Source organism: Pteropus medius, unplaced genomic scaffold (assembly GCF_902729225.1).
Source record: "Pteropus medius unplaced genomic scaffold, Ma_sr-lr_union100, whole genome shotgun sequence".
Taxonomy (NCBI): Eukaryota; Metazoa; Chordata; class Mammalia; order Chiroptera; family Pteropodidae; genus Pteropus; species Pteropus medius.
In genome coordinates this window covers 4,724,609-4,748,451 of record NW_024354886.1, presented here as the reverse complement: position 1 = coordinate 4,748,451, position 23,843 = coordinate 4,724,609, and the positions used below count along the sequence as shown (strand labels likewise).

The following is a 23,843-nucleotide window of genomic DNA, read 5'->3' as shown; positions in this document are numbered from 1 at the left end:
GCTTCTAAAATGTGGACTTTAGAAAATTCAAATTAATTGTTGCAAATCAGAGAATCCATCTAGGTAAACTGTTTATTTAACAGACTCCCTTTCCTGGGCTTCTCCATCCTGGGGATGTCTAGCTACAAGATTAGAAATTTTGAATGGTCCAGGCCCTCCAGTTTTTCCAGTCATAGTAAATGTCACTCTGTTGACCTGGCTGTGCCACCCATCTAGGCTCTACTGTCTAAAAAGGAAGTCAATTAGGAGGAGGAACTGGGCTAATGGAACTCAAATCCCTCTTCAGTTGGTTTTCCTAGATTAAGTGTGTAATGTTCAGCTTCCTACATCTCCTGAAATGCTGAGAACTCTGTTTCTCTTTACCTTACCTTGAAAGCGCATAAGTGAATTGCCATTTTCTCTTGTGCATTACAAAAAAGGGGGGTTGAATCTGAATGGAACATTACGTCATTTGAGCCCCTAGGTGGCCTGGTCTGCTGCAGTCACACTGAGAATGATGGTTTGGATCGCTGCAACCCCAGGACACAAGGCCGAGTCCTTTCAGAACATCTCTTGTTTGTGATGCCAAATGGGAGCCCATGACCAAAACTGCCAATTAAAGTCCCAGACTGGAAGTAGGAAGAAGGATGGAAGCTGTTCCACCTCTGTCGGGAAAGTGAGACTCATTTGCTAGAGAACAGGACCAAGGAAAGACCTGATCTAAGTCAGTCACTGACCTAACTGTTTGAGACTGAACTCTAGATACTTGAGAGAGAAATCCCATGAACTCTAAAACCTGTCCTCAACAGTATGCTTGCAGCAGCCAACCTCCAATTGTATCCAGCCCCGGAGTGCACATGCTTCAGACCCTGCAACAGAAGAGGAAGCTGAAGCTCTTACTATTTCTTGACTCCTCATTGTACCACTTAAAACTTTCAGGGAAATTTGGTCTGAGAAATGAGGCTCCTAATAATTTTTTGACCATGTCCAATCCCGAGCTGAATTGGACAAAACAAATTTCTAACTTCTGGAGGAGCTCTTATACTCACATTCTACATAATTCCACAGAGTTCTCAGGGCCCTCAGAAAGATGCTTTTACCTGTAGAAAAAACAATGCTAGCACCTGGGTCTCTTGGCTTCTCAGCTTCTCACACTGAAGGGAGCATCTAGCCAGTGGAGAAAAAACTAGGGGCCTGTTGGCTTCTTAGCTAGTTGGGGGCTGAGGGCACAGGGCCTGGCCATAGCTGTAGCACAAGAACAGTGGTTTGCTTGCAGTTCACAAGTTTATTAGTGAAATTTATATGGGTTTGGGCCAGTCGGCGTTACATGAGTGATCACTACAGCTCTGGTGTTGGCTGCAGGAGAGGAGGAAGGCTTGCTGCTTTGTTGGTCACTGGTGATGTCACCCCAGGAAAATGATGGGCTTCTCTCCTGGGTCCAAGGTGCCAGGGCCTGCAGCTGGTGCTATCAAAGAGACTGTGCTTCTGTTTCCGGTGCCTGGCGTTGGGGGATGAGGGTTCTTAGGATCTCCGTGTAGTAGGGGCCAAATACCTGCTGATTGTGGTGCGTTAGGTTGACAAACTTTTGGCCCAGTTCTGCCAGTTCTGCCTCAATGAGAGTAAGGCCTCCAGGGAGATCTAACAGAGATCGCTGCACTCCAAGAACCAAACAGCATTTGAGAAACAAATGGATCCGCTGATCTATGAGCAGGAAAAGACAGTGAGAAGAGAAAGGGCAAACAGTTTTCAGGGAGAAACAGTACCCCTGTACTCACTCAAGTTCTAAGTTAACTGAGATATTCACTAACCTGCCCACTTAGCTACAGATAAGGAAATTTGTTTTGTTTTGGGGGTAGGGGGCTGCTATCTAGCTCCCAAAGACAAAGCAAAGATCAAAAACTAATGGGCTAGGAAATTTTTGACTATTCTAAAGATTTCTTAAGTCTCCATCGGTTAGATCCTACTGAGTATTTGACATAACACTATGCCACACCTAGAAGTCATGAATTCCTGGGTGCAAATCTTCTTTAGAACCACAGAGCTGGTCTTTAAGATATTTCAGTCAAGCATTTTGAAAAAACTAAAGCTTAAACAGTGACTTGCTCAATGATCATGGCTTTTATGTTGTTAAATGGTTCAGTAACTGACTTCTAGGGTTGGAATCTCTCCCCACAATGTTCTCATCACCCAAGGCATACTCACCAATGACACTGCGGACACAGTTCTCCTTCTTGGCAATGTTTTGGAGCTGTCCTATCAAAGATGCTGTGTTGTCACTGCTCAGAGAAACAAGGCCCATGTTCTTGAGGCTTTGATGGATTTCCTGAGATACCTGTTCACTCACAGTCATCAGCATAGCCTCCTCAGACCTAGACCACAAAGGAGAGTAAGCTGGTACCCACCAGGTGGGGCCCTGGCATAAGGCCAGAGCCTGGGAAAGCTCCACACCAGAAGCCACTCGAGAAAGACTCCCAGACATCTTCCTACCCTTATCCCAGCCCCTGAAAGCACCAGAGGTCACTGGGTAGGTTCAGTGTCTTCACTCTTACCCTCAAGATATCAACTAATATCTATATATAATACCATGTCCTACTTCTTAGTAAACAAAATAAACTAAAATAAACTCTGGACAAGGGTTTGGTTCTGCTCTTGGATCGACTCAGTATTCTTTAGCCCCATGGAATCTGTGTATATGTAGATACATTTTTAAGACTTTCTTGGACATTTTCCATGGTCATTTGTCCTCCTCTCACCAATTATAGTGACAATCCTGGCCTTCCAATTCCTTTGGTGTGATGCCCTACACACAGTGAACTTTCAATCAATATTGCTTACTGGTGATCAACTCCTAGATATACAGAGATGAGCCTACCATCATCCACTCAACCAGATAATAACTCCTTTGTAGCAAATAAAATAATGAACCATTTTATAGCAAATTATCCTCCACACTACTCTTTTTGGAAGACGGGTTTATTTTTCTTTGTCACAAGCCTCAAGACAACTTATGGAAAGACACCAACGACCTTTACAAATGATTCCAAAGAGCCTTTCTGTGGTTTGTGGTGGAATGTAAGCTATCATTCATTATCTGCCTATGTCTCCATACCAAATATCATCTACTTAAAAAAAAAAAAATCTGTGCAGCTCACCTGGAATTAAACTCCTCCATGAGGGCTTTGGTTATGCGTTTCAGCTTATCCACAAACTGAGGCGAGCCAAACAGAACACTGCCAGAGAAACTACTGGCCACTAGCAAAACTGAGGCCAGGATGGTTAACTGGTGCAACTGGGACTCCAGTTCCTGCAGCCGCGTTCTATCCATCAGCAGTGTCTGAGGAAGCAGGGAAGGACAGGCTGTCAGGAGAGGAGGGTCCTGGTGGAAGTCCTGAATACAAAACGACAGGGTAATGCCCCACATAGCCCTACCTCAGGGAACTCTTCATTTTCAGGGTCCCAGAGAAGAAGGTTCAGGAAGCCCTGGGACAGCACCATAGCGGGGCTGAGGGGCTCTGGGTTGTTGGCTGCCTCATTTAGAGAGGTGCAGGCCACACTGGAGGAGTCAGGAGTGTCAGGGCAAGTTGGAGGCAGCATGGTGAGGTCTGCTACCGCTTGGGTGAGCCATTTGGTGGTGTGATCGAGGAGGCCTGTAACAGGAACAGAGTGTGTAAGCATCTTCGGCATCTGCATCCCTGAGGCTTCAAGACTACGGTTCTTTTCAAAATATACTCCTAATCAATAAATAAATGATTTGGGGGGTGGGGGTGTCTTTATGTCTTAGATAACTGTTCCTTCTCCCTCTCCCTACTTGAGAAAATTTTTGTTCCTTAAAAGAGACAGAATACCCCTTAGCATCATAAAAGTCAGACCCAAGGTCGTACCTCCGCACACCTGCCCTCAAATTATATACATACTAGGCTGCTTGTTGAGGAGTTCCTGGAATTTAGCCCGTTCATGCTGGATGGAATGTTCCTGTAGGTGGGGTTGAAGGCTCTGGATAGTGTAGTTCACCATGTCCATTTTCATCAGGCCCAGAACCTGGAAGATCCCTCTAACATAAAGAGAAAATAGAATAGTTATACTATACAAGGAGTCATTAAATCACTGGATTGTAGAATTAGAAGGGGCTTTAGAACTAACTTAATCTTGCCTCCTAAATTTACAAAAGATGACATGTGGCCCAGTACCCAAGGCCCAGAGTGAGTGGCAGAGCTAGGAACAGATAAGTCTCTGGACCTTGAAGCCTATGAGCTAGATATCTTTCCACAACAATCATTCTGTTGTCTCTTTAAAAAGGTAGTCAGTGGGAAAAAACACCAGTATGCTAACAATTCTCTCTGGGAAGTGGGATTATAAGAGATGCTATTTCACTTTTTTTAACTTTCTGAGTCTTGGTTTCTATAGCTAGGAAATAGGGGTAGCCTCCCACTCCTGTCCCTTCGTATTGCGTGAACTACGATGAGAAAACTTGGGAAAGTGATGTTTGAACTCCTTGGAAAAAAAGATCACATATACTAATGTTTTATGGTAGGATGGTATACAGGGGGCCCAAACAATCTAAGGAAAACTAAAGGGCCCTGGCAAGGCCATCTTTGGAAAAGGAAAGCTAACAGGCCAGAGAGAAAGGAGTTTGTCAGGTTTTCAACAGGGAAGAGCCAGCCAACACGGGAGCTTTCGTCCAGTGTCCCGCCCAGCTTTTCCTTGCCCAGGGATCAAGTTTCACACCTCAGTAACCAAATAGAGTCTGTAACGTTCTCTAGTTTCTGGACTGCTTCATCTCGAACTGGTGCACACAGCAACGTCATCGTGTTGAGAATGTACTTAGAGAGATGCGGGACATTTAGGGCCCCATGTTCTGCTTCCTGCCTAAGGAGGTCCATGTCCAGAGCTTCTTCGATCTCATTTCTTAGGCGGTTCTGGCGTGGTAACAGCAGTGACAGCAAGATCTACCCAGGAAAGAAAAGTCAAAGAAGGAGTTGCATTCTGTTTAGAGCCCCAAACTTTCTCTAATGGACAACCCTTTAGATAAAGATATGCCAGCCTGTGTCTTTTAAGGATCAAGATATCGGGTTCCTAAATTTCCTATGGAGTTCTATTTATCTTTGTTTAGGGGACAAGTAATAGTTCAAGGCTTTAGGAATTCAATTATCGCAATAATATATCATTTTCAGGGCAGAAAGAGATGAAGAGATAAAGGAGTGTGGTAAAAAGAAACACAGGTGCAACAAATTTAAAATACATACCATTACATGGGAATGAGGAACTCTTCGTTTCAAAAAGCAGGCATTTTTGAAATTTTACTTCAAAGGGCAAGGATAAAATAGGCAAGGGGACTGTTAAGAGTAACTGGAAATAGCCTGTTAACCCAAAAACATAAGCTCCCTATGATCAGAGACACTCCTTTATCTCTGTGCCTCTGTAATATACAAAACATGGTGGGGGGCAAGGGCTGGGATTCAATGAACATTTGTTTGACTGAATGGAGTACTGGTGTTGTCATAGCAAGATCCCATCTGTTTAGCTTCATCTTGAACAAATACAATGCAAGTTGCTCCTTATTATCTATTTAAATGGTAAACTATGCCAGTTATCAATTTGGAGCCTCTCAGTTCCAAGTCTACCCTTCAGTGCCTACTCTGAAAATGGAGCCAGACCCTTTATATATTTTTACTTTGCTGGCTGGCACAATGTTAAGTTTTGTTAGTAGAGGATGCTAAAGAGGTCCTCCTTCTTGGTTCTGGTGTGCTCCACCTCAGCAAGCTCCTGCAGCACCAGCTTCTCTTTGTTCAAATTGCTGCCTAGTTTCTTTCTCCTGACTGGACCCTGACTGATACAAAATTGGTACCATGAGTGAGGTTCAAATTCAAATGGCTATATGTCCACTGGATCTGATGAGCAGGAAGTAGCAAGTATTTTAGATGCCTTAGAAAGACATGCGAACTAGAGGGGCAGATAATCCCCCAAAAAATTCAGTGGCCCTTCACCTCAGTGAAGTTGCCCAAGCTTCAGTGGTCTAGACCTTGTCAAGCTATCCCCTCCGAGGTGAAAGACAAACTGCTGTACCTCAAACCACCCACCATGAAAGAAAAAGACACTTAAAGGCCTTTTTGGGTTTTCAATGCGACCTACACATTTGAGTTTTGTGGATGAAAAAGGGGCTCTGTGATCAATCTACAAGTCAAGTGACAGAAACTAACCTCACAGGGTGATCTGATCATAATTGCTAACTGGGAAGGTCATGGGGTAGTCACCACTGAGGCATATAACTTCTTTAGTAAAAGGTTTCTCTTTGCCTTAAGCCAGCCCTGTCCATTGTTCTTATGTATCTGGGTTAACACATCCTTGAAATGCCAGAGTAATCCTTTTTCAGGACCCCTCAAGGGAGTACATAATCATGTTAAATATAATCTTCCTTATATTCTCTCATTCTAAATGTACAAAACAAACTGCAAAAAAAAAGTAAAATAAAAATTAAAAAATAAAAAATAAAAGAAACTGCAAAACTGTCATCCTCTGGAGCACTGAAGATCTTGCTTCCTGGCATGTTGTCAGTTTGGCTCAAATAAACTCAAACTCTTATAAAAATTCTTCACAGGTTTAAATGTTCTTACCTGACACTCATTTAGAGTCACTCACAAGGTTGCCAATTTCAAGTGGAACCAGAGCCAGAGTAGGCTCTGCCCCAAGTTCAGGCTGCCACACAAGCCACTCTACCACTTGAGCCTTATGACCCAGCAGGTTCAATGATATCTGAAGCATTTATGGCAAGTAAGGATGACACAGAGAGCCTCTGGCAAGTACCAGTAGCAGCATCACAACACAGATCTCTAGGATTTTGGAGTAAATCTATACCCTCTTCTGAAGATAACTATTTGCTTTTTGAGAAAGTTTCTGGCTTGCTCCTAGGCCTTGGCAGAAAAGTAAACACCCCATCACAGGACGGGTGACCACATGGTCTGAGCTTCCCTTGTGGAACTAGGTGTTTGTTGTCTGATCTACATAGCTATAAGATTGGACAATCCAGGAGTTCAAATGTGTGTAGAAGCGTGCACATGAAAGCTCAGTGGCCGAAGGAGTGGAATGTGACATTTATCAATTTCTCTCTCAGCTCCAAATCCACTCTCTTTTTCTCTTCTCTGAAAAAACGAAGTCCCTTTAGTTTTCCTTTACCAGATGGTAAATTTTAAGCTTCATCTGTAGAAGACACTATTAGTTTTCTGTGCTGCATAACAAACTTAAGAGAGGCTTAAAACAGCATATACATTTATTATCTCACAGCTTTAACTGGGTCTTCTGTTCAGGGTCTCACAGGCTATACTCAAGGTGGTGGCTGTGCTGCAATCTTATTTGGAAGCTTGACTGGGGAACAATCTGTTATCAAACTCATTCAAATTGTTGGCTGAATTCATTTCCTTACAGCTGTATACTTGAGGACCCCAGTTTCTTATTGAGTGTCAGTGGGACGCTGGTCCTAGAGGCCACCTGCATTTCTTTGCCATGCGGCCCCTCTCCATAGGCAGTTCACAACATACCTGTTTGCTTCATCAAGGCCAGCAGGAGACTCATTCTCTCCAGGCTGCTAAGACAGAGTCTTACGTAACGAAATGTGACATCCCATCACCTTTGCCATATTCCATTGGTTAAGAGACAGGTTACAGATCTTGTCCACACTCAAGGACAGAGAATTATATCAGGGTATAGATCACTGGGGGGTTACCTTCGGGTGTGTCTATCACATGCTAGAAAGACATTACAAAAGGCAAAAGCTTTTCTTTCTGGTTCTGGAATGCTCACTTGGCAAGCTCTTGCAGTATGTGTGGCTTTGCTGGCAGCCAGCTTCTACAGCCTGAGTGGCTTCTCTAGTGTCAGGCTCCCGAAGCACAGATGGGTGCTCCAGCACCTAGCTCCTGCAGTGTACGGTGGCCAGCAGCACACAAAAGCCAGCAACTTCCCCTGGCACAGCTTTGCCCTCTAAAATGAGTCCTTGGGAGTCCTACATCAGCCCTAGGGGTATAGTGGGTTCTTCTTATATCTGATATACCAGTATTCTTTAGAGCTCTCTTTGCTTCTTACTAGTCCAAAGACCCCATTTCTCCAATTCCCTGTTATAATAATTTTTATAACAAAACTTCCCTGTTGAAATTACTGTGTGACTTCTATCTACTGATTAGATTCTGTCTGATTCATGGATCATGCTCAGTTAGGATTTGCTAGCCACTGACATTCAAATGAACTGGAGATGTCTAGGAACTTTATATCTACAAATGGAAGGTTGGTCACCTACCTCTTTAATTTCTTTTAGAAGTTCAAGAGCACAGCTGAAGTCTGGGGGAGTAGCTGATAGCTGCTCTTTAAGATGATCCCAAAAGGCATTGTGCATTTTCTCCTTGACCTTGCCTTCCAGACTGTAAGAAGGTTAAATAAGTGAATTATTTTCTCTATCTAAAAACTGCCATAAGGTCATTATTTCCTAAGCCCCAAATACCCTCTGATATCATAGAAGACCATTATACTGACAGGGGAAGGCCAGAAACTGTATTTGAACTGCAACAGAGTTGAACAAGCTGGGGTTATACTTGGGTGTCAAAGGCATCAACAAAACCTCTCAGAAGTGCTCCTTACGGTTCCAGAACAGCGCTTCCTATGCAGCAGGGAGAACCGTGAGCTTTTAGCACTGATTTTGCATCTAGCTTAGTTTTCATTTATGTATAAATATAGCAATAAACTAAATGATCTTTCATTTTCTTATAGTCCTAAAACGAAAGAAAGAATTTTCCTTCTTTGGCAATACCTGAATACTCATATTTATTTATTTCTAAATCAGTAGGTCTAAAATTGAATTCACTCTCTTCCCCCTATAAACTTGTTCCTCCTATATTCTCAGTCTCAGCGGTATCACCATGTAGCCAGTCATGGAAGCCAGAAAGATCTGTCTTTTTTCTCCTTAGAAAATCAGGAGAAGTAAAGGTAATTCAATCTAGAAAGGACAGTCTTTTCAACAAATGGTGCTGGAACAACTGGATATCATATGCAAAAATATGACTCTAGACACAGATCTTATACCTTCCACAAATGGATCATAGACCTAAATGTAAAATGTGAAACTATAAAATTTCTAGAAAATAACAGAAAATCTAGTGACCTTGGGCATGATAATTACTTTTAAATACAATACCAAAAACAAGATCAAAGAAAAAACTTTGGTAAGTTGAACTACATTAAAATTAAAAACTTCTGGTCTATGAGAGACACTGTTAAGAGAACAAGCCACAGACGATCTTTGCTAAACACATATCTGACAAAGGGCTGTTATCCAAAATATACAAAGAACTCTTGAAACTTGATAAAATCCAATTTTAAAATGAGAAAAGACCTGAACAGACACCTCAGCAAAGTAGATATACAAATGGCAAATAAGCATGTGAAAAGATACTCATCATTATATATCCTTAGGGAACTGCAAATTAAAATAAAGATGAGATACCCCTACTCCAAAATCCAAAACACTAACAACACCAAATGTTGATGAGGATGTGGAACAGCATGAACTCTCATCCATTGCTGGTGGGAATGCAAAATGATACAGCCACTGGAAGAGGGTTTGGCAGTTTCTTACAAAGCTGAACATACTCTTGCCATCCGATCCAGCAATCATGCTTCTTGGTATTTACTCAGGCAAGCTGAAAACTTATGCCCACACAAAAACCTGCAAATGGAGGTTTACAGCAGCTTTATTCATGACTGCCAAAACTGGGAAGCAACTAAGGTATCATTCTGTAGGTGAGTGGATAAACTGTAACATCCAGACAATGGAATATTAATCAGTGCTGAAAAGGAATGAGCTAGCAAGACCATAAAATACATGGAAGAATCTTAAATGCACACTGCTAAGTGAAAGAAGCCAATCTGAAAAAGACTACATACATACTATATGAGTCCAACTATAGGACATTCTGGAAGCCTATGGAGACAGTGGTTGCCAAGGATTTGGGAGGGAGAAAGGAACAGAAGGATGGATAGGTAGAGAACAGTGGACTTTTAGGGCAGTGAAATTACTCTGCATGATATAGTAATGGTGAATATGTCATTATACGTTTTTAAAACCCATAGAATGTACAACACAAAAAGTTAACCCCAAAGTAAACTATGGACTTAATAAAGATGTGTTAATACTGGATAATCAATTATACAAATGTACCACAGTAGTACAAGATGTAAATGATAGGGGGAACTGTGCACAGGGGAACTCTGTACTTTCTGATCATTTTTCTGTAGAACTAAAACTACTCTTAAAAAATTAAGATAATTTAAAAAACTACAGGAATTATTTTTTTCTCTGAATATTTATTTAAATGATGTCTTCGTCCCACAGAGTTAGACTAATAAGAAGAAAAAGAACTATTTGAAAATTCTGAGGCTGTATCTAATAATTTCCAAATAGCTATTGGTTTTCTTGAATTAAACATCTCCTCCTTTAAAAACAAACAAACAAACAAAAAACTAACAGTAGTACTGCATGCTCCTTGTAAAAAGAAAAAAAAGCAATACAAAGATGAATAAAACAAGTCAAAGTTCCTCTGTCAACACACAAATCTCCATCATCAGAGGTAACCAACTATAATCTAATGGTCCAGTGCATACTGGAATTGTTCTTAACTCTTCTCCTATTTATCGGTCTATCCCCAAAGTTGCATCAGTTTTGATTCTTAAATGTCTCTGGAATGTATTCTTTCCTATTATCATCTCTTACCTGGACTACTGCCATAGTCTATTAACTTGCCTCCCTGCCTTCGGTTCTGTCTCTTTCTAATCAGTACTCCACCAATTCACTCTAAAATCAATGATTTTTCTAAGAAGCAACTGTGTTCATGATATCATGCCTATTTAAAGTCCTTTAAGGGCTTTCCATCACTGCCAGCATAAATGGCTTATACTGTATAACCCTTCCTGATAGTACTCTGCCTCCCTTTCTAATTTAACTCCTCCTACCTCATAATATCTTGTGTTCAACTATACCAAACCGTTTGTAAAGAACACAGCATATTCTACCACCACTCTGTGCCTATAACATGTTTCCTCTGCTTGGAGCATCCTTTTCAACCCATACCACTTGGAAAGCACCTATTCATCTTCTAAAACTCAATTCAAGTCTTCATGGGCAAAATCTTCCTCCATGGGCAAATCTTCTCTGATCCTCCTTAGGCAGCTGATTACTCTCATTAAACTCTATACACACACCTATAAGTTAGTTTATCAGTCACTGTCTCCCCTATGAAAGCTTCCTGATAGCAAAGACAGTGCCTTACTTGTCTATAGCTACAGCTACGGCTATATCTCTCCCCAGCACTCAGCATTTTCTTGCCACATAATAAGGACTCAGTAAATGCCTGATGAATGAATGCCCAAACATGGGATTTCCTTTAGACTCCCACAATTGTAATTAATGTCATCTTATGAGCCTAAAGTAAGGCCAACTGCCAATAATGAATAAATTCTATTTCAACCTTTTTCCAGGGATAAATTCTGTATTACCTTACTTGAAAATCCAGCTTCGTTTCTTTCTTTCTCATTTCCTCTACTCCCCACCACCCCTTTAGCAGACCTTCACTCTCCCGGTTTCATTTTTCTTTTTTCCTGCCAGCAACAAACATATCTAAGCAATGAGGCACTAGATCTGAATTTTGGTGAAAACCTGTTCCCGGAGGAGCTATGCTTGGTATGGACACCTACTGGCACCAGGCAAGGGCAAATGAGAGCACGAAGACCCAGGCAGCAACTTGTGACAGAGAAAAGTACTTTAGTAACAGATTCCCTGAAGTTGCCAAATAACAAAAGCATTTAAGAAACCTGACCAATCACAAGCTGCCATTTATCTGGCTATTGGTGGGAAATTAGAACTGTTTTAAAATGTAAAATCTGATGGTGAATTTACCCACTTAACTGCCAATAAGCCAGCAGAGCCATTCAATTCATAGTTACTGAAGGGTTCTATTTATTTATTGAGATGTGAACAGAACCGAGAAGAATCAAAAAAAACTTGTTCAAGGTGGGTGAGTATTATATATCAACAGGGTTCTGGTCCTAATTCATAAATTTACCTGATTATGAAACCAGGAGAAAAAAAAAAAAGAGTTGAAAAATGCCACTACAAGAAAATTAACTTTTTAATCTGTACCTGTCTAATCTGTGATTACTTAGAGTAAATGATAGGAGCTATGTGTAGGCAGCTGATAAAATGATCCCAAAGATATACAGTTCCTGGTGGTATTCACACCTTGGTGTAATTCCATTCCCTGGAGTGTGGGCTGATTTAGCGACTCCCTTCCAGGGAACAGAAAGTAGCAGAGGCATGGGTTATCACTTCTGAGGTTAGGTAACAAAAAGACTGTAGTTTCCATCTTGGGCACTGACTCTCACACTCTCATTCTCCTGCTCTTACTCTGAATAAGGAAAGCCAGCTGCCATGTTGTGAGCTGCCCTATGGAGAGGTCCAAGTGGCAAGGAGCTGAGGGAGGCTCTGGCCACCACTCAACAAACTGACCGCAACATTATGAGAGACCTTGAGTCAGAGGCACACAATTAAACCATGCCCATATTTCTGACCCACAAAAACTGAGATAATGAACATTGTTTCAGCTGCTAAGTTTTGGAGAAATTTGTTATGCAGCAATAGACAGCTTACTCCAGGGTACCTCCTCCTTATCTGTCAGAGAAGATGTGAAATCCACTGTTCATATTTTATTAACTGGGGTCCCGAAGTGAACATTCCAACAGCTGCTTTGGTTTATTCGCTGATTAAATAACATTTGCTTCCTGACTCTCTGATACTAATAAAACTGATTACTCTTCTGTTTAAGTTGTTGAGACCTCTTAAGGCTTATATTCAAACACTGATCATATTATTAAATAAAAATGCTTCAAGTCTGGTCCAGAACCATTAGTGCTAAATACCTATGCCATGATGAAAAAGAAAAAAGGGAAAATTAGGAGCTGTACCTGCTCTGAGGTAAAACCTCTTCCATGTGGAAATCACGATTCATCCCAGTCTCGTTGCTCATCTTGGAAACGTCATTAACTGTATCTACCAGACCTGTGACAGAAAGAACTACGGTAGACAACAGTGAACCCACACAAGTCTCAGTAGAGATTCACTCTACTGAGTAGGCCCCAAATTTGAATTCAAACTGATATTACACAAACTCATTCAACCATTCCAATCATATACGTTCTGAATTCCAGGCCCTGTGACTGTGCCTCTCACAGTAGTCAAGCATGGGGGTAAGGAAGGACAAAGTTATTTTATAAAAAACATAATGTGAAACTGATTAAAACTTTTCTCTTACAAAGTAAATTAAGCAGCAAAGAAACAATTTATTCACAAAATAAACATTTTTTATAATAAACAAATATTATGATTCCACACTTCTCTTCCTGCCTCTGAGAGTTAAATTCTCCACACACATAGTACTAAATGGTGCCAATGTCATCTGGTCTTCTAAAGCAGTAGTTCTCAGATTTTAGAATTTCGCAGCATAATTAAATTTTCAAAAAGATTCTGAGCAACTGACAACTTGCCAGTTTTTTTTGTTTGGCCAAGTATGGACAGTGAAACATGCAAACAAGTGAATTAAAAAAAATCCACTCTACCACTACCAAAACCGTCATTTCATAAAAGAAAGAATAGTGCAACCTCCAAAAGAGCAGAAAGGGAATAGTGTCAGAATAAAGAGTAATCCTTTAAATAGAATCGATGTAGCTTGAGGAAAAATTCATTATAATATCTTTATTTCATTTTACTAAATATTGCTAAGAATTCTGTCACAAACCAGCATTTGGGAACCACTGTTCCAAGTTTTTATTAAAGACCTAGCTGATACCATTTTCATGTAATAGGCATGTATGGTAATTATAATGATTACTTGGCATATAAAACAAAGTTGCACACATAAATCATATTTTCTCACTCTCCTTCAATGAAGCTTCATTTGTTCACAGGAAAGTATTTGGCTCCAAGATGTGGAGGAGATATAAATAAACTAAGATCTGGCCACGACTTGATCATTGTTGAAGCGGCATGATGATTAAATGGGAGTTCGTCAGATCAGCCTCTCTGCTTTGTAAACATTAAAGTTTTCCATTACTAAAAAGATTTAACAACGTAAAAAGGAAAAATTTATTGTAGAAAAGAGGTTACACAGAATGCCTTTGTTCTTAGAAGATACATGATGAAGTTTTTAGAGGTAAAGTCATGACTCATACTCTCAGTAAGAGAAAAAAATAGAAAGCACGCACAATGAGTCTCTGCTTAGGTAAACATAAAGGTGAATTGAACTTTAGGTGGATAGCTGAAGTTCCCTTTTTGCAGCCTCTCCAAAGTCTTTAGTTCCAGCCAAAATGGTAAAACACAGTTAAATATGTAAATGGACTTACCACTAATTCACTAATTTGAAATGAGAACTAAAAGAAAATCTTCAGAGACTGAGCTATAGCAGCTTATTGAAGACTGATGGAAATATTATACACAGAAACACTTTCCAACTACAACAAACCAAAGTTCGTAGCCTGCTTTGACAAGATTGTTTTGTTGGTCACCATAGCACTATGCAACTGCAACAGCTGTAAAATTCAGGAGAGGGTTCAAAGAGAATTTAGAAGTAAAATGCAACTGAGGTAGATTTAAAAAATCCATATCCCAAGGACAAAGAAATTTTTAAGATAATATATAACATCTAAAATTAAAAATTTATTTTCTCGAAAAGAGGAATTTGGTATTTTGTGCAGAGTTGTTTTACCTATGGATTTATTTAAATAGCCATCTCAAGAACTTAAATTGTTTTAATTGTATTTACAAAAAAAGTGACTTTCACCCAACATCGGGTTCATATCTACTGAATACCTATTCCAAATAGGGATTACAAAGCACCCAATTTGCCACTTTAGTGACAGTCCGTTAACCAGCAGCGACCCCACGTGGCTACAAGAGAAACAAATATAATTCAGCTTGGTACCATGACCTTGAAATAATTTTTCCCATTTCAATCTTCAAGAATGTGCGTAGGTCTTCAGATTGATGACTGATTAAATTCTCAGGAGATTATAAGAGAAATGCAGGGTGAATCCCAGGGAGACTAGACCAACCAAAGTAACCTTGTGCCCCAAGAGGAACATAAAAGAACATCTACTATAGTATAAGAGCCCAACAATGAGCTCAGGGCAGTATGACTTCTTCAGACAATGAAGCCCAGGAAGAACACAATCTGGGGTCATTTGGGTTCTTTAAAATCTACCGCAGATGTCTCTCATTTTCTACCTACGAATTCAAAATGCAATAACAACAAAGATGGCTTTGAACTGACTCAGCTTGAAATCTTGCCAGATTCAAGTAATCACGCTTAGGTCACTTCTTGCTCTAGGACCAAAAACTCTTTGAAGACTTGTGGTCAATAGGGGGCCTAGAGATTGGGGTGGAGGGGAGAAGAAGGGCAAACCATAAGAAGAGAGAGAGGATGGAGAACTGCGGAGCCACAGAGGCTGCTGGCTCTTAAATGGCTCCTTCCAACCTGACCCACACTAAGCATCCCTGAGGGGAGACAGGGCCGCCAGGGATGAACCTACGGGGAGGATGGTCCTCGAGGTTGCTCTTGTCCTCCTGGGTCGGTCCTGGTGTTTCGAGCTTACAGGGGCCGCTCTCTGCATCGCCAGGGTCCTTCAGGGGCACATTCTCCTCGATGTACAGCATTTTGTTGACGGAACCTGGGTGGGGGAGAAATGGCACGTTGTTGACGTCGGGGCAGCTGGGCTCTCCAACTGCCGAGAGATGACTGAGGCCCGGCCCGTTGCGTCCGACCTGGACAACCCAAAAGAGGGCAACTTCAAGGTCGCTCAGGGGACAGACAGGGACAAAGGAGCCTGGAGGAGGAGAGACGAGAGATCAGAGTGAAGTCCAGCATTAGACGCGCAACAAGGACACTGAGGCCAGGGGAGCCGTGGCACAGGGCTGGCGCGCGGGGCAGGGCCCGTCCTTCGCCCACTGGACGACCTCCTCGCCCGAAACGCCCTCCCCAGGCCCGCTCGGGTTCCGGGCCTCTCACCTTCTCCCTGGTGACCGGCCCCCTACTCCTGAGTGGGCGCTGTGGCCGCGCAGCCTCAAGCTCGGGCTGTACCACCGCAGCGGGGCGGCGGGGGCGCGAGGCCGGGAGGGGCCAGACGGCGACGCGCAGGCGACGAGGCCGACCCCACGATCACCCCTGCTCGCGACGCCAGGGGCCCTCGGTGGGAGAGTCCGAGATTTGAAAACAAACCTTTGCCCGTCTCCTGGGGCAACGGGGCGGGGTCACGTGCTGGTCCCAGACCTCGCAGCCCGCCTGGCACCTGGGGGTGGAAACAACGGCTCATGACTGGGTCGTCGTGGGTGCGAAGCGCCCTCCAGGCCTCTGATTCCATGGTCGCTGGGGCCTGCCCGTTCCTGACATCTCCCGCCCCCACGACAAAGATCACCTGGAACTACTTAGAGAGGGAAGGGGCAATATGTTTTCTTTCTCTCTAGGCTGTTTCAAATCCTGGGAAGCACAGAACCACACCCAGGAGGGTTATTGCTTTAGCACATTCTGGGCACATTAAGAAGGGCCCCTCTCTCATTCTACAGGTGTGGAAACCTAGAGACTTGGTTCTCCCAGTTGCTGCTGGTCAGCGGGAGGCCTGCGGGCTGGGAGGCAGTGTGTGCTCATCGGTGACCTGGTGCTGGGCCTCCGGCTAACAGGCTCCAGGTCACGGGCTTTTTCTTGGTCCTGGCTGTTTTGTTGACCCTGAAGTGATGTTTGGACCTGGAATGACACCCACTTCCCCTCCAATCCCTGCACTTTCGGGGGTGGGGAGGGGAGGGGTCGGGGGTGATATGAAAAGGAAGTTTCCACTCCATATTTTCCCATCCTTCTTTATTACTCTGACTTGGTTTCTTACCATAAAAGCCTACTTTAAAAATAAATAAATAAATAAATAAATAAAGATGAAAGTATTGCCTGTAAGAAACTAAGTTCTCATTATAACCCTTGCCTTGTTAGTGTGGAATGTGATTTTTTTTTTCTTGCACAACTTGTGCATTTTGAAAGGAAAAATGAAGTGTCCCAAGAACATTTCTGCTTAAGAAAGTCCACTCAGCTCTGAGGCTCAGGCAGTTATGAGGGGAATGACCTAGTAAAGTTACTGTTTAGCCAGAGAGTATCTCAGAGCAATACATACTAAACCTGCTCCTTATTCCTCACCCCTTCCTGATATTTCCCTCGGATGTCAACTATGAAGCATGCTAGCCTTCACCACAACCTAGGAGAAGTGGGAGGAACTCGTATGACTTTAGCAAGAAGTTCAATGAAAATATGATTCTTCGTTTTTACATAAGGAGATATTAAGGTTAAGTTGTTGATTTCTTTTTTTAAAAAAATCCAGAACTCTATTTGGATTTTTTATTTCTGGGAGAAATTTTCCAGAATGACACCAGTTCTCTTCCCCACAAAAAGTGGCATTGCCATAAAACTCTCCCTGCTGATGCCTGAAATTACTCAAACAGGTCATTCATATACATTACACAGCCTCTTTAAGTGTCCTTTTAATACCCACATTCTCTGGAACGGGCAGTGGGGACAGTAGGAAGATATAGTGGTGTGGGAGCACATGGTGGGTGTGGGGGAACTGAAGCCAGAAGAGGGGTGAAGGATGAGGTAGGAGAGAAATACAGAATTAGTGTTTTCCCAGAGTCAGTCCAGGGGCAGTATCTCAGGATCTTTGTCTTTAATATACCAGAACTAACTAGGCAAAGTTAAAAGCTGAGGGAAATAGAAAGATGATGTGAGAGATATACCCTCCTTGCCTTTGGGGTCTTAGTTAATAATAACTGATTTTTGTTTAATGATTTACGAAATGCTTTTACATTGCAAATCCATATGCTCTGCACACAATTCTACCTGTTCAGTAGGCAAGATGGGTGTTATTTTGGACCATTTAATAGATGAGCAAATAGATGAACAAAAATCAGAGCGATTTCAAGGAGTTATCAAAAGTCACATGGTGAGCAAATTCTTGACTCTTTGATGCAGGACAGGGCAAATTCAGGGCACGGGGCGGTGAGGGGGGAGCGGCAGGACTCAAGCCCTGCACTGAGAGAGAAGAGGGTTCTTCGTGGAGCTTAAGAATTCAAACACACACCAAAGTTAAAGTCAAAAGGAAAGTTTATTACAGAAGGGATAATGCTCCATAGACAGAGCATGGTCTCCTCTCAGAGGCATAGAGTGAGAGACTAAGAGAGATTCAGAGAGGCAGAGACAATAGAGACGGGGACAGTGAAAGAGAGAGTGAAAACACGGAGAGGAACCGAGAGGACACTGAGAGGGACGTGAGAGGAAGACACTGAGAAGGACCCTGAATGTTTGGACAATTCACTTTAAATATCGGTCTTTAGTTCCTGTGAGTTACAGTTTAAAGACTTTGATTACCCATTTTCCTTTGATATGGATATACCTTGAGGAAGGATAAGATGTAGCACAAAAAGGTAAGAAGAATATGTAGCATGAAAGGCCTGCTGGTAATTCTCAACCTTTAATCCATAAGCTCCCTATGGTTTTAGCCACAGGGAATGAATGATTTTATTTTCTGTAGGGCACCACTTAAAGACTCTGTTTTTCTTATTTTCCCTTCATGGCATGGGGAAATGTGTTGTTAGCAATCCCAACAGAAATCTTTCTTTGTTCTGTAGGTCTCCTCCTGGTCTGGCCATAGGGCTGATCAGCATGTTGCAGTCTCTGAATATAGCTTGATTTAACATTTTAGTTCTCTTGCTTCCTCCCATTATCTTGCTCGTGTACTTTTTCTTCATTCACACTACCTCCCTGACTCTGGCTGAGGAGGCTCTATAAACAACAAAATATAATTAACACATAATGGTATAGTAACTACCATCGGAGAGCGGGGGGTACAAACAAGAAGTGCTGCTGGAGGTCAGAGAGATCTTCCAGTTGTTTGGATCAGTTCAAACTGTTCCAATACAGCCTTTAGCCAGGATCCTAAGCAAGAACTGATTTGGTCTTTGGAAACAGGTCACTTTTTCAGCCTGGCTTCCTCTCAACCTCAGACCGTCTTCAAACTCCCCTAATGGGTGAAAGTGAAGTTCCCCAAAACATCCATTATTTAGCGGGAATGCTCCTCTTGAGTAACTTAACACCTTTACCCTATGAAACTGCACATACCTCAAAAGACCCATAAGAAAACTAATCCTCACACAACCCAAGGACAGAAGTAAAAGGCCTATTTCCTCTCACACTGCAGTGTGCCCAAAGTTGCCCACCCTAGGGTTCCCCTTTTATATTAAGATATCATACCACTTTTATTTTCCATTCATAATATATCTATGTTTGTTTTAACACTGTCTATTTGCTCTCCTCAAATCTTTGAGAATTCTTGTTCCAGAAAGAAGGGCTTCCTGTACTCACTGGTACACCTCTATATACTGCCCTGGATACATACACTCCAGTTTGAGAAGCAGTCTAAGACAATTTCAGGCCTATACCTAGAATTTTCCTACTCCTCCACCAGTTCCCCACATATATGAGTTTTAACCCAAACCCAATAGTGTAACTTATTTTCATTTGTTAAACATTATCTTGGGTACACTATCTCACCAAAGCAAATTATGCAGAAAGTGGGTCCCACCCACAAAGACGTTCTGAAAGAAGGGTGGGTAGAGACAAAGATGTAAGAGAAATACTCCCAGATGGCTGCAAGAGACACAGAACCACAGAATTTAAGAGAAATCCTGAATATGGATCTCTTTATAAAACAAAACAAAATAACAGCGACAAAAAACACCTCATTTTACAAAGCATCTTAGGCTCAGTGAGGTTACATGACTTGGCTAAGGTCACCACCAGTTTATGGAAAATTTAGGACTAGAACCCATATCATAGTCTGTTTATTCCATAATATATAGAGCTGAGCGAGAGTAAAAGCTAAAGAAAACTGTAAATGATAGGAGAGTATGCTGGAAGATAAACAGTCAACTAAAGTGGTAGGGACTCATAAGTACAGGGTGGGACATTTAAATGGAACCGTTTGGAGTCATGTAAACCGGGACGGATTTCATTATAGCCTCCCTTACGGTACAGAACCGCACGTCAAAACTATTTGCTTTAGTCTTTTGACATATGTGTGTTCTTCACAGAACCCAAGAGGACTGCGTGAGAAGAATTGGGGTAATCTAGGAGAAGTCTGGACGCAGCCCTTTGAAGCTCAGAGTGAAGCGTGGTAGATGGGGAAACCGTTACACATCTTTAAGGAAAGAGGGCTCAAAGAGAGGACCAAGAAGTTTCTGGCAGCAGCGTTGACTGCCTGCTTGTTCAGCCACATCTCACTCCACCAGCGATACTTAACAGGCCCTGCTCCTTCCTGCTTCCAGGTCTTTGCATATGCTGTCCCTCCCGTGTAGAGTGCTTCTCCCTTTCATTCTTCGGGTCTAGTTTATAAGGCCTAACTTCCTCAGAGAAACTTCTATGGCCCTCCGTTAGCTTCTCTCTGCTTTTTCCTCATAGCAGTCAATACAGTTTGTAAGTATATGTTTGTTTGCATAATTTATTGAATGTCTAACTCCCCTGTGAGACTAGAAGCTTTCTGAGAGCAAAGACTGTATGCATTTCATTCACCACGATGCCTGGAACATCGTAAGTACCCAATCAATAATTATAGATTGAACAAATAGGCACAAACAGAGGAGGCAGCAGTGCTGGAGGAGTGACACTGCTCCCCACACCCACCCTGCTAGTCAGGCAAAGTATATCCCTGTGGACCCAGTTCGGTTTCCAGTGTCTTTCTCTTTTTTGTCTCATAGACATGCATCCTTTCTCTATCTCCCCTTTGTCCTTAGCTTCCTGAAAGTCTTTCAAACCAGCAACGACAACATTCAAGAGAAAAAGAAGGATGTTCAGTTAGGGTCCTGTGACAGCGGTGTCCCCTGAACCAGAAGGTGGCAGCAGGGGGCAGTGGCACCATGGAAGAGTAATTTACAGAGTCAGGCTCCTGGTGAGGGAGTCTCAACGACTCAGTGACTCTCTCTCTCTCTCTCAAGCCAGGGTCAGCAGCAGCCCAAAGCCTCAAACACTGACTTTAAAAGTCTTCCTAAGAGCTGCATCTTTTGAGTCCCCAAAACAATCGCGCCTTGTGCCCCAGGACACGGTGCAAGTTACACACTTAAAGCAGTTTCCACAGAACCACATTCAGTTGGTTTTAAACTCTGGGGAAAGCTGGCAGCCTCTTTGTGGGTTTTTAAAAAAACTAGTTACAGGGACAATTAAACCTTTATGGGCCCCAGAATGTACCTATGCAGACATAAATAAGGATCATTCTTCATCACCGTAGAGAATCCACTTTCTGGCAACACACATATTTTTCTGCCATTGCAAGACAGAGTTGAGCTCATGTCTGAGAGCCTTTTTGATTAGGACAGGTGATGGGGGGGTCAGCACCAGCAGAGTTAGAACTTTGACCCTAAGTTTGGCACAGGCCCTTTCTTAAAATGGACACATCCCAGGCCTTGGGCTTAGCTGGTCTTAAATAAATCACAAACTCCGAAAGCCTTCCCAGAAAGCTGTCAGGATTTGAGGCCAAGAAACCCATCTTGCTCCCTCTTTGTGTTACTTTGGGCCAAAATAGTCCATTTGTCAAAGAGTTCTGACTCCTTCATTCCCACTCTTACAACACAATACAATGCATTCACATATTTATAGTGCAATGTCCTTGAATGGTCGGGATGATTTCTTTTAATGCAATAATATCATTAAATGCAGCAGGCGCTCTCTTCTTAAAGGAACCTTTGAGTAAACTCTTTTGTTAAGGGAATCAGTCTTTTGTAAGGGAAATCATCAACCACCAATTTGTTTTCCAGATCTGAGGTTTCACAGAGGAAATTTTCTTAAACCGAGCCCACTTTAGACGGTGGCCTGTACATTTTCTTTATTTTTCTGACTTTGGTAGAGACGAGCTTTTCCTGAAGAGACATTGTTGGGTGGGGATGAAGGGATCTCGAACACTTGAGAAATAAATCGGTTTCAATCATTCCCGTCATCTATAATTCTCTAGAACCACCAGCCTAAAGCAAAGTATAATAATCTCCTGACAAAGAATCCAGCCGCTTAGATTTGAGGGCCAGTCTATTGAAGTCCGTTTCAAAAGAAATGCAGAGAAAAGGGTTTTTTAAAAAAAATCCCTGTAGATTTTGTTTTATTGCGGTAAAATACATACCATAATATTCATCATCTTAACCATTCATACGTGCACAATTCAGTTGGATTAAACCCACAATGGCGTGTAACCATGACCACTACCTATACCCCTAACCTTTCATCATCCCCAATAAAAACTCTGTACCCATTAAACAATAACAACCTCCACCCCAGACTTCTATTCTACTTTTTGTCTTTATGAACAGAGAACAGTTTTAAACTCCAGTTTGACTTCAGGGCCTTTTTCGGGGCGTGGCGTGGTGGGAGGATGGGGACATTGCGGCCGTCCTCTTTTCACCTTGCGGACTCTTCCCAGTGCTGCTTCTCCACTCCCCTCTTTTCCTCCAACAGTGTCTCTCTGTGATGAAGGGGAGTTCATGTGAACGGTTTAAACTTGCAGAGTTGCTGCAGCCCCCAGCGAGAACAAAAGGAGGTCACTGGGTCTGAGTCTCTGTTACAAGCTCAGGAATGGCAAGAATTTTCTGACCTCAGTCGTGCGAGGAAGTAGGCACACGAAGAGCAAAATGGCTGTTTTGGTGTCTGAAGCCTGAATGTGCCCCTCCCCGCTTTCAGTGCCCGTCAGCTACAGAGTTCCGTACCTGAGATCTGTCAGGGCTAAGAGAGATGGGAATGCAAGAAATGTCATGGAGGGCTCCCTTGGGCACCCTCAAATTCTACACTCCGGAATTTCTCACACTGAAAAACACTGGCTAAATCACTCATGACCCCTGAGGAATTTATATCTCTTGTACCCATTTATGGCTGAGAGAGGCACACTCAGAATGACTCACGTCTTTCAGTTTGGGTTTTACTTCGCTCACAATACTTGGAAACTCAACCAAGTGCACAACTCAGGATAACTGGAGACTTGGCTTATGAAATCAATTTCTAATTGTTTCAAGAACTACCTTGAGACCCCCCGCCTCACTTTCCCAACCCCAGGACTGTGGGCCTGCTGGGCCCTCACGACACCTAGGGCAAGGTGGTTTCATGACACAGCGAGACAGTGAGGCATGGGCGGTGGGAGGAGAACACCTCCAAAGCAGGAGGCCCGAATTCCTTCTGCTGCTTGCTCTGGTACTCTGAGCAAGTCGCTGCGCAACTCTGCCCTTGTTTTCCTCAAACTGGGTTGTGAGCGCCCTCCAATTATGAGGATGTCTAGGAAGCAGGGAGAGGAGCAAGGCTTTCCAATGTCGGGAATTCTTGAAACAGGAACAAAGCCCTTCATTACCCATAGGTGCTGACATAACAGAAAGGATGGCTGCAGGGAGATGGAGGAGGAAATGTGGAGAAAAAGGAGAGGACGGCTGTATTTTAGGACAGGTTGAGAATGAAGTTTTGGTTGGATCTTTATGGAGAAATACTCAGCAGGCAGGTGGAAATAAGCTGCTGGAATTAAGGAGAGAGATCCAGACTAATAATAAGAGTGGACTCAGGAGTCATGGCTGTAGATGGAATAGTAATAATACCAGACAATACATATCAAGTGCTTACCATGTGCCAGGCCCTTGGGAAGCCCTTCACATAGATGGGCTGCTATCATTCTCACAACAACTCTGTGACAAAGATGTTGTTTTTACACCCACTTTACAGATGAGGAAAACG

General features: G+C 42.6%; 1 protein-coding gene across 4 annotated transcripts; it reads right to left on the bottom strand.

Annotated features, from left to right (window-relative positions):
- Window positions 1–1,244: 1,244 nt before the first annotated feature.
- On the bottom strand, window positions 1,245–22,636 carry TCP11 (t-complex 11). 4 transcript variants are annotated; one of them, XM_039856198.1, is made up of 11 exons: window positions 22,537–22,636; window positions 16,281–16,350; window positions 15,595–15,732; window positions 12,976–13,069; window positions 8,264–8,384; window positions 4,705–4,925; window positions 3,894–4,030; window positions 3,409–3,626; window positions 3,132–3,313; window positions 2,182–2,348; window positions 1,245–1,680 (listed from the first exon to the last, which is right to left on the bottom strand). In XM_039856198.1, the coding sequence occupies exons 1-11, from the start codon at window positions 22,615–22,617 to the stop codon at window positions 1,448–1,450; spliced, it is 1,662 nt and encodes a 553-aa protein (XP_039712132.1). In that variant the 5' UTR covers window positions 22,618–22,636; the 3' UTR covers window positions 1,245–1,447. The 4 variants fall into 4 exon arrangements, with proteins under 4 accessions (XP_039712132.1, XP_039712133.1, XP_039712134.1 ...); XM_039856199.1 differs by lacking the exon at window positions 22,537–22,636 and adding an exon at window positions 16,477–16,531; XM_039856200.1 differs by lacking the exons at window positions 16,281–16,350; window positions 22,537–22,636 and adding an exon at window positions 16,071–16,201.
- Between the last annotated feature and the right edge of the window lie 1,207 nt (window positions 22,637–23,843).

Coding starts and splice junctions, on each gene's coding strand:
- TCP11 (XM_039856198.1), bottom strand. CDS start 22,617: ATGAACTCCCCTTCATCACAGAGAGACACTGTTGGAGGAAAAGAGGGG. Junction 4,926..8,263: donor TTCTAAAAGAAATTAAAGAG/GTAGGTGACCAA, acceptor TTTCCTGGGTAG/ATCTTGCTGTCACTGCTGTT. Junction 3,627..3,893: donor ACTCCTCAACAAGCAGCCTA/GTATGTATATAA, acceptor TTCCTGTTACAG/GCCTCCTCGATCACACCACC.